Here is a 9,125-nt window from a genome sequence, read left to right as displayed (position 1 = left end):
GTGCTGCACCCAGTTCATAGAAACCCTTCAGCAGGAGCATGTGTTTCAGAAAGGAGAAGCAGTGCTTCATGAGCTTACGCAGACACCAGCTTCAGCATAACTATTTGGGTTATGCAAGACTGCTCAGTATCCCTCCTCGTCCCCACACAACGGGGCCCAGGACGTCAAGGGTGTGGTTGGCCCAATGTGGAGACTCAGCCCCAAAAAATTCTAGCCAATTTCAGCAGTACAGAAATTGAGTGGTCAGGGTCCTTTGGTGAAAAGACAGGGCATAGCTCCAGGGTGGTGACTCAAAGCCGCTGCTGCCATGGTGCTGGCCTTGGCAGTGCAGTAGGTTACTCTAAGGGCACATCTCCAGGTGCTGCATGCTCAGCCCGGCCCTGCTGCAGGAACTTGGCCTGGGACACGAGAAGCAGCACGGGCTTCAAAATGCTTGAGGCACATTACCACCACACAGGCACGTCTTGTTCTGCGTTCCCACCACGTGTGGGGCCACCTCTCCCCTGTGCCACAGGATCTCTCCTTTCTTCCATCCCCGTTCTCCACTGGGCGGGGAAGAACGCTGCAAGGAACAGGAGGTTATTGTGCAGAAGACTCTCAGGCCGGAGCAGGGGGCTCCCTCCTCTAACGCCGCGGCCGGACTCAGCCCTGAAAACCCCGCGGGCTGAGCCGCACCCGCGGTTCGGAGCGATCCCCTAACGCGGGCAGGGAGCGTCCGCCTCGCCCGGCGGAGCGGCCTCCCGGGAGCCACGGGCTGCGCGGGGCGGAGAGAGCAGCCGGGCAGCGGGAGCCGGACGGAGCTGCCGGGGCGGGAGCCGCCTCTGGGAGAGCTTCGGCCGGCGCCGGCCGCTGCCCGCGGCCCCGCGCGGCCTCCGAGCCGCGGGCGGGGAGGCCCGGGGGCGGCACCGCCCGACGGGCGCGGGGCGAGCCGGAGCGGGGCGGGCCGGGGCCGCGGCGCCGCGTGGCGCGGGCGCTGCCCGGCGTGGAGCGGGGCCGCGGAGCGGACACGCGGGGCGGAGATGCGGAGCGGGGCGGTCGGTCGGTGCGCACCGGCGGGCGGGCGGGAGCGGGGCGGGGCGGGGCGGCCCCGGGCCCCTTTGTTCGGCGGGAGGCGGCGGCGCGCCGCCCCACCGCTTTGTCCGCCCTGCCGGCGGGAGCCGCTGGTCCCGGTGCGCCGTGAGTGGGGCCGGGGAGCTCCGGGAGGAAGCGGGCGGTGGGGCAGGGACGGCACCGCGGGCGGCGGGAGCCCCGGCGCGGGCTGGGGCCGCGGGCGGGCGGGATCGCGGGCTGGGGGTCTCGGACGGGCCGGGGCAGCTGGGCTGGAGGCCCTCGGGGCGCTGGAGTCGGTGGGACCGGGGACCCCGGGAAGGCTGGGGTTGAGGGCTGGGTCCCCAGGGCGCAGAGGGCAGTGGCACAGCGTCCCCAGATGGGCAGGGCCGGTGAGCCCCAGGGTGGGATGCCTGCTGCTGCGCCCCTGGGCAGGGAAGCTGGGGCTCGCAGGCAGGGCAGCGGGGACTGGGAGCCCCACGCGGGGGGACGGGGGTCGGTAGGACGGAGGGGTAGGTGTAGGGTATAGGTGGTGCTAGTGCTGACTCCCAGCGTGGCCGGGAGGCTCTGGATGGCTGTGCTGCTTTGAAAACTGGCCTCTGGACACCTGCCCGGCATAGGGGACAGGCTGCAGGTAGCTCTGCCCTGCCTATGCCCACTACTGCTGCCATCCCGCATTGCCAGCCATTCCCATGCCACACTTCCATAGCCAGCACAGCAATGCCACCCTGTTTTTGCTTTCCTTGGGCTTGGTACCTGTCGTGGTTTGACATAGCCTGGGTTTTAGTTCCTGGAGCTGTCCTCTGCCTCATCCTCTCACCTAGTTCTTCACCCTGGTGTCAGGGTTGTGTGCTGCTAAGACTAGGGTAAAGGCAGACACAAAGCATCCACCTTCCAGGGAGGTGGTGGGGGAAAGGGGCTCACACCTGGGAGACAGGGCAGCAGTGAAATCTTGCAGGGCATATGACCACAGGAGGATGGTGGCCCTGATGGGCTGAATTTGGGTCCCTGGTGCCAGCCAGCCTGTGACACCTCCTGCAGCAAGAGCTTGTGCTGGAGGGGCTATTCTGCTTAGGTGAGGTTGGTCAGGAGGCTGGCTGAGCTTAATGTGAAAGATCCTCTTATGTGGACAATAGTGGAATCAGTGCAGCATCAATCATAATCTGCAGGGACATGCCCTGACCAGAGGTGATGGATGAGGCTGGCAGGGGCTGCTGGGGGCTCTGTGTGGACACATACCCTCTGCTCGCCCTGGGCCATCCCTGCCACCTGCTGCCCTGGCTTGCATCATCTTGTGCACAAGCTGTTGAAACCAGGGGTGGCAGTGGGTGGTGTGGGTTTCTTGTGTCTTCTTTGGCCGGGAGAAGTGACATGGTCCTGGTAATTTCCTCCCCAATCTCTAGTGTCAGCTATTTTGCCAGGGTTTTGTGCAATTCCTTGGCTGCCCCACACTGCCCCTTGCTATCACTATCCTGTCCCCATTCCATCCCCCCACCAGCCCTTGCCTTGGAGCTGCAGGGTGCTGTGAACACTGGCCACTGCAGGCTTTGAGGGGCTGGGATCCTGCAGGAGAGAGGGCACAGCATTGAGGTTTGGTGGGAGAGTGATGCTGCATCTCTGCTGGCCCTCAGAGGAGTGAAGGGGACCTGGCTGATTTAGCATGTGGTGGGGGATGCACTCTGGAGACCTGCTCCCCTCAGCCAGGGCTCAGGGCGGGCAGCTGAAGTGGGCCAGTGGAGCTGCCATGTGTAGTCTTCCTCCAGTGGCCTGTGGACCCTCGTGGGAGGGTGTGAGTGCTTTCACAGGGTGTGACACTGGTTAGGGACCTGTCCAATGCCAGGTGGGTTGTGTGTCACTAGGGGAGAAGGAAGTGGTTCTGCTCCTGCCTGTCCCCTCACAGTTCCCAGCTGGTGCTGCCCTACACTGGCATGTTTGCTCTGGTTGTGACTGTGCTCACTTTTCCCCTAGATGTGTCCCTGCAGGCAACCAGGATGTCCCAGCATTTCCCCATTGCCTCCACCCACCTGGCTGGCAGCAGGGTGGGAGCAGGATGCAGACAGGAGCACAGTGAGGCGGTGCTGAGCAGGGAATAAAGTTTTGGGGAGGCAGCTTCCTGATCAGGGCTGTGTTTGTGGATCTGTGGGTAAGGGAATGGACACTGGTGCTGGAAGAGGAAGCAGGACAGAGCTGGGCTAGCAGCTGGCGGGCTTCAGGGTCCTGGTGAGGTGCATGCAGATTTGCTCAGTGCCTCTTTGCCTGGCCCTTCCTTGCAGGATTTGAGCCAACTGCCTGGTCAGGATGAGCTGGAGTTTCCTGACGCGGCTCCTGGAGGAGATCAACAACCACTCGACCTTCGTGGGCAAGATCTGGCTGACCGTCCTCATTGTCTTCCGCATCGTGCTGACGGCCGTGGGGGGAGAGTCCATCTACTACGACGAGCAGAGCAAGTTTGTCTGCAACACGCAGCAGCCGGGCTGTGAGAACGTCTGCTACGACGCCTTTGCGCCCCTGTCCCACGTCCGCTTCTGGGTCTTCCAGATCATCATGGTGGCGACGCCGTCGGTGCTCTACCTGGGCTTTGCCATGCACCGCATCGCGCGCATGCCCGAGTCCTCACGGCGCAGGCCACCGTCAGCCCGGCGGGCACGCATGCCGGTGGTGCGCCGGGGAGCCGGGCGAGACTACGAGGAGGCAGAAGATGACAATGAGGAAGACCCCATGATCTTTGAGGAGATCGAGGTGGAGAAGGAGAAGAGCCCAGAGGGCGGAGAGAAGCATGATGGTCGGCGCCGTATCAAGCAGGACGGGCTGATGCGTGCCTATGTGCTACACTTGCTGTGCCGCTCAGTGCTGGAGATGGTTTTCCTCTTCGGGCAGTACCTGCTGTACCGCTTTGAGGTGAGCCCCTCCTACGTCTGCAGCCGCAGCCCCTGCCCACACACTGTCGACTGCTTTGTCTCCCGCCCCACCGAGAAGACCATCTTCCTCCTCATCATGTACGCCGTCAGCGGGCTCTGCCTCTTCCTCAACCTCTGCGAGCTCTTGCATCTTGGTGTGGGGCGCATCCGTGATGCCCTGAGCCAGGCTGATGGCCCCCCACTCCCAGCTGGCGACAGTCCTGCACCACAATACCCCAAGAAAGCCCCCAGCGCCCCGCCCACCTACCACTCCCTGAAGAAGGAGCTGCCGCAAGCCCCACTGCCCAACAGCAAGCTGGACTACCGAGAGAGCCTGGCCCAGGGGCGCTTCGCCCTGGCTGGAGCTCCCCCGGTGCACGAGCTGGACCGGCTGCGTGAGCACCTGCGTCTGGCCCAGGAGCACCTGGAGGTGGCCTTCCACCTCCAGCCCCCGCCACGGCCCCCCAGTCCTGCCCGCAGCAGCAGCCCCGAGGCCAACGGCATCGCCGCCGAGCAGAACCGCCTCAACCTCGCCCATGAGAAGGGGACCGCCGCCTGCGACAGGACCACGGGTGAGCTGGGAGGGGGGGATGGATCCTGCCCACCGGGGTGGAGGCATGGGGGCTGCCCCGAGGCTCCCCTGGAGAGAGGATGCCATTCCCCCTGAGGTGGGTGCTGACCTGCTTTTTTGCTCCCCACAGGGCTGTGAGTGTCGCCAGGAATAACAGCGGTGTCTGCCGGAGTGGCTGCCACTGCCACCGTGGGATAGGCGTCCTGCCAGGAGCACAGGGCAAGGAATGCCACACGCCTGCCCAGCGGGGCAGTCTGGGCAGCTCTGTCCTAGTGGGCAGCAGAGGGTTCAGGGGCCATGGGGTTCATTCCTACTTAATTTTCAGAAAGGGAATATCTTATTTTTGTACGTTTTTATAAACTCATCAACATGTGCACCCTGGCATTTTTATACTCCATCCCAATCTCCACTCTGGGCCTGTGCCCCCCATCTCCTGTTTCACCCACTTTTTTTCCTCCCACACCCATTTTCCCCAGCATGTTGTCCTTGCACCTCCCTGTGCCCCCCATGCCCTCTACTACCCATGGCAGCACCAGCTGGTGCTCTGCATGTGCTGGTGATTTTGGTACTGCCCCCTGAGGTGTGGGTGACTTAGGGGAGCAGGCTGGGGGTCTGGCTGGCCAGGCCAAGCTGTGGGACAGAGTCCTGGGCTGGCATTACTCTTGGAGGGGGTGGGAGGGGTCCTGGTGGCACTGCGCTGCCACAAAATGACTTTGTGGCCTAAGGGGCTGTGCTGCACAGCATCCTGGCATGGGGCTATGAGTTGCGTGGCTGGCCTGCTTGGAAATGTCTGTGCAGAGGTCAGGGGCTGTCGTTCCCACTGCCTCCGCCCTGTCCTGGCAGGCTGCCCTTGGACCAAAACTTGTCTCCTCCCACTCTGGCTGCAGGGCTGGGACCCCCCTGCACAGAGCCAGACCCTGGCCTCACAGTGTGGGGACGTGGTGCCCCGAGCTGGGCTCGGCCAGGAGCCAGTGGAGCATTCCTCATCATCTCAGCCTGGGTCACATGGGGACTTTTGTAGCGTTGTTTTTTACTCGGAAATGATTGTCACTCTGTTTTTCTTTTTTTTTTAATATCTATATTAGTAAAGGCTGAAGACGTTTTGTACTGAACCGTTGCATCCGCTCATTCGGGAGGAAGGGGTGGGAAGGGAATCCTGTGTGTGCTGCCGTGGGTGCCTTGGGACCTCCCTGCTGCCCGGGGTGACTCAGTTGTTCCTGCCATGAGGAGGCGGCTGTGGTCGGGGCAGCCGTCATCGTCATCATCCTGCCGTCATCGTCATCATCCTGCCGGAGAGGGATTGCACTGGCCACATTCCTTTTTGGCCCTGTCACTGTCAAGGGGCCAGGTGAGGGGCTTCCCTCTGCCTCCCCATCCTCCCACCATCCCCATGTCTCTCCAGCCCCCTGCTGTCCCCGTTACTGTACAACTGTTGCCCAGAGCAGAAGGGATGTTGCTCTGCTCTGCACACCCCTGCCTGGGGCAGGATCAAACCCAGCCACACCCTGCCCATTTTGGCCAGCATACTCCAGTCCCTTCTCTGGTACCCCAAATCGGAGCTGGATGCCTCTAACAGTATTTGCCCATCCCCTCATTTCTCCATCTAGATAGAAGCAGACATTTCCAGGCTGCTTTAGAAAAGGGAACAAGTTTATTTCACTCATCCCATTTAGCTTTCCAACAAGCCATGCTGCTGGGAGAGGGCTCACTTGTGGTGCCACGTGTGCTGCCAGCCCTGCCACCAGTGTGAGGTCCTGGCATGGGCTCACCCAGGCACATCCTGATCCTGCTGCAACAGCCTGGCCCTGCCTGGAGCACAGGGGAAGCTGTTGAACTCTGCAGCAGGAGGAAGACACCAATCTTTGTGGGGGTGCAGAACTGCAGCAGGGAAGCAGGTGAAGAGAGATGAGGGCTAATCTGGTTGCAGGCAGCAGCCTGGCTTTGACAGGACAGTGATGCCTTTGCCGTAGGTTGTGCCTATCCATGCCCCGCCATGCCCTGATTTGCTCTGTGATGGTACCAGGGCCAGCCCAAAAGTCTGGCTTGTGCGAGGGAGGGTGGTACAGCCAAACTCCCCCATCCCAGCGGCCAGGGTTCCACTGGGAAAGCAACTCCTCCTGCGTGGGATCATGGTCCGGGCTGGGCTGCAGGACGCCCTAGACACAGGTGCAGTCCTGGGCCAGGATGTTGGGCACCGTCTCATACTTGAAGGAGTACCCGCCGTCGGAGGTGGTGCGGACGCGCAGGGAGCGCATGGTGCCGGGCAGGGCAGCGCAGCAGAGCTGCACGCCCAGCCGGTGGCTCAGCCCGTGGCCTGCAGCGCAGCTCCCGTGGCAGTAGTGGAAAACAAAGCTGCTGGGATGCACGATCCACTTGTCCCAGCCCAGCTCCTCGAAGGAGATGTTGAGGGAAGCCCGGCGACAGTTGGTGTGGGCAGCCAGCTCCTCAGATGGACGCTGCAGCAGGCTCAGGGCGGCCGGGGACCAGGGCATGGCAGAGCGACGAGCCCTCTCGCTGCCCTTGGCCCGGGTGGTGGCCACCAGGAAGGGCATCTTGTCCCCCTCAGGCAGGCAGGGGCAGCCAGGGCAGCGCACCAGGAGCACAAAGAGCGGCTGCCAGAGCTGGGGCAGCAGCACTGGGGCCAAGTGAAACACTGTCCAGTGCTCGGGTGTCCGCTCCGCCATGGCTGTCACCGGCACCCGGCCCTGAGGGGACAGGGTCAGCACCTCAGGGAAGGAGTGGTTGGGGGCAGCCGAGGGGCCCGTGTAAAACCAGAGCTGGGCAGAAGTCACCACACGGCTCAGGGTGTGTGCCGAGGGCTGGAAGAGGTAGGTGAAAATCCCTTCTTCCTCCAGCAGCTTGTCTGGCTGTGTGGGCTCACAGGGAACGTCTGTGGGGGGGAAAAGATGATCAGGGTCTGCACCCAGACCTGGGGAGAATCCCCAATGCCAAATCACAAGTGGGATGTTGCAGAGGTCCCTGGAATGCTGGCAGGGCTCCTGGCTGCTGGCATAGGCTGTGGCTGGGTGCAGAGGAGCCGGTGCTGTGCAGCAGCTTCTGTGCTGTGCCCCACAACTGATCTCTGCTATGCTCTAGGCTGGTCCATTACTGTCACCCCTGTCCCCCAGTATCCTCCCCCATAGCTGGTTGTCTTGCCCCTTTCCCCCAGAGACCACATCATGCCCTGTCCCCCAGCATTCACCTCATAGCTGGTAATCCTGTCCTTTTCCCCCACCTCTGCACCCTGACCATCTCCCTGCATCCTGGCCCATCTCCCAGTCCTGTCCCATAGTTGGTCATCCTGCCCCCTTTTCCCCAGCATGTGCATCCTATCCCATCCCCCAGCATTCTGCCCCATCTCCTGCTGTTATTGCTGGTCATCCTGCCGCATGCTTCAGCATCCTGCCCTGTCCCTTAGCATCCCAACCCACCTTCCAGTATCCTGCCCCATTCCCTAGCATCCCACCCTATTCCACCCTGCTCCTCATCCCTCTCCATGTCTCCACATCCTGCCTGGCCAGCTGTTTCCTAGCCTCTCAGCACCCTCTTGTGCTGCCTGTCCCTCTGCTGTCTGTCCTGAACTGTTCTGCTTGTCCATGCCTGCCATACCTTTCCATCTGGCTCTCCACCAAATCTCACTCATGCCCATGTCCCAGCCTGGCATACCTTCTTCCCCTTCTCCCACCACATCAGCCTCGCCATCCTTCAGCGTCTGCATTACTCCAACCCCCACCCTGCTTCACCCTTTCATCAGGATGTTCTCACCTGTGGCAGGGAATAAGATCACCTGGGAGGTGTCCTCCAGCTCCTCCGGCTCCACTTCAGTGTTTTCAAGAACGTCTCTCCGGTGTACCCTCCTTGCTTCCATCTGTGGCTCCTCCTGGAGAAGGGGGGGACTCAGATGTTCCAGCACCCGAGCCCGCACCTTGGCCAGGATGAGCTGCCGGTCGGCACCCGTCCCGGTGCAGCTGGCCAGGGCGGCGGTGGGCAGCATGGCAGGCAGCAGGTGCAGCAGCAGCAGCATGGCCGTGGGGCACACGGTGGGGTGCTGGCCTGGGGGGCTCTGCCGCGGGCTTCTGCCTGCCTGCCCAGCCCGTCTGCCCGCAGCGCTCCCCCCGGGACAGGGTGGCATTGAGATCTAGCTGACACTGACGCAAACGTCTGCTCGCCGTGAATATTATCTCTGAGCTGTGAAAGCGCTGAGACGTCTGGAATGCAAGGACTGCAAGGACAGTGTGGTCTGGGGGGCCGGCCCCCGGCCAGGGGGTGTGTGTGGGGGCTGCTGCCGGGAGCGGTGCGTGCGTGGGGCTGGGGAGGCCGGGCTGCGGGCAGGGTGGTGCCGGCAGCCGAAGCTGGCAGGGATGGAGGGGGTGCTGGGTGAGCTTTGCAGCTGCTGATGCGAGGTGCCTCCCATGGCGGAGGAGTGGAAGGTCTAGGGCTTCTGGGGAGCTAGTGGGAAGTGACAGCAGTTGTGCACGGCAGGGAAATCTGGGCAAGGACCTGGTGGGGATCAGAGGCCTGTGAGGCTCTGGCATGGGGGAGGCGCTTTGCAGGTGGCAGTCGCCAGGGCAGCCAAAAATGTGAGGATGGGGCCTTGGAAAGGGCAAGCT

General features: G+C 62.6%; 2 protein-coding genes across 3 annotated transcripts; one reads left to right on the top strand and one right to left on the bottom strand.

Moving 5' to 3' along the window:
* Window positions 1-1,120: 1,120 nt before the first annotated feature.
* On the top strand, window positions 1,121-5,145 carry LOC110468413 (gap junction gamma-1 protein). Of its 2 annotated transcripts, none has more exons than XM_021526333.2 (3): window positions 1,121-1,169; window positions 3,321-4,516; window positions 4,646-5,145. In XM_021526333.2, exons 2-3 carry the CDS (start codon window positions 3,346-3,348, stop codon window positions 4,651-4,653), a joined length of 1,179 nt encoding a protein of 392 aa, XP_021382008.2. In that variant the 5' UTR covers window positions 1,121-1,169; window positions 3,321-3,345; the 3' UTR covers window positions 4,654-5,145. The 2 variants fall into 2 exon arrangements, with proteins under 2 accessions (XP_021382008.2, XP_021382007.2); XM_021526332.2 differs by having other exon boundaries at window positions 1,140-1,176.
* Window positions 5,146-6,671: 1,526 nt separating this feature from the next.
* INHA (inhibin subunit alpha) lies at window positions 6,672-8,784 on the bottom strand. Its single transcript, XM_021526334.2, has 2 exons — window positions 8,281-8,784; window positions 6,672-7,405 (listed from the first exon to the last, which is right to left on the bottom strand). The coding sequence occupies exons 1-2, from the start codon at window positions 8,645-8,647 to the stop codon at window positions 6,672-6,674; spliced, it is 1,101 nt and encodes a 366-aa protein (XP_021382009.2). The 5' UTR covers window positions 8,648-8,784.
* Window positions 8,785-9,125: the final 341 nt, after the last annotated feature.

Source organism: Lonchura striata, chromosome 8 (assembly GCF_046129695.1).
Source record: "Lonchura striata isolate bLonStr1 chromosome 8, bLonStr1.mat, whole genome shotgun sequence".
Lineage (NCBI taxonomy): Eukaryota > Metazoa > Chordata > Aves > Passeriformes > Estrildidae > Lonchura > Lonchura striata.
Note: the sequence above shows the minus strand (reverse complement) of the source record. Positions and strands in the feature narration are given on the sequence as shown.

Excerpts from the sequence above, each read along its gene's own strand:
- LOC110468413 (XM_021526333.2), top strand. The coding sequence starts at position 3,346 with ATGAGCTGGAGTTTCCTGACGCGGCTCCTGGAGGAGATCAACAACCAC.
- INHA (XM_021526334.2), bottom strand. The coding sequence starts at position 8,647 with ATGCCACCCTGTCCCGGGGGGAGCGCTGCGGGCAGACGGGCTGGGCAG. Across the intron at positions 7,406-8,280 it reads GATCTTATTCCCTGCCACAG|ACGTTCCCTGTGAGCCCACA; the intron begins GTGAGAACATCC and ends TCCCCCCCACAG.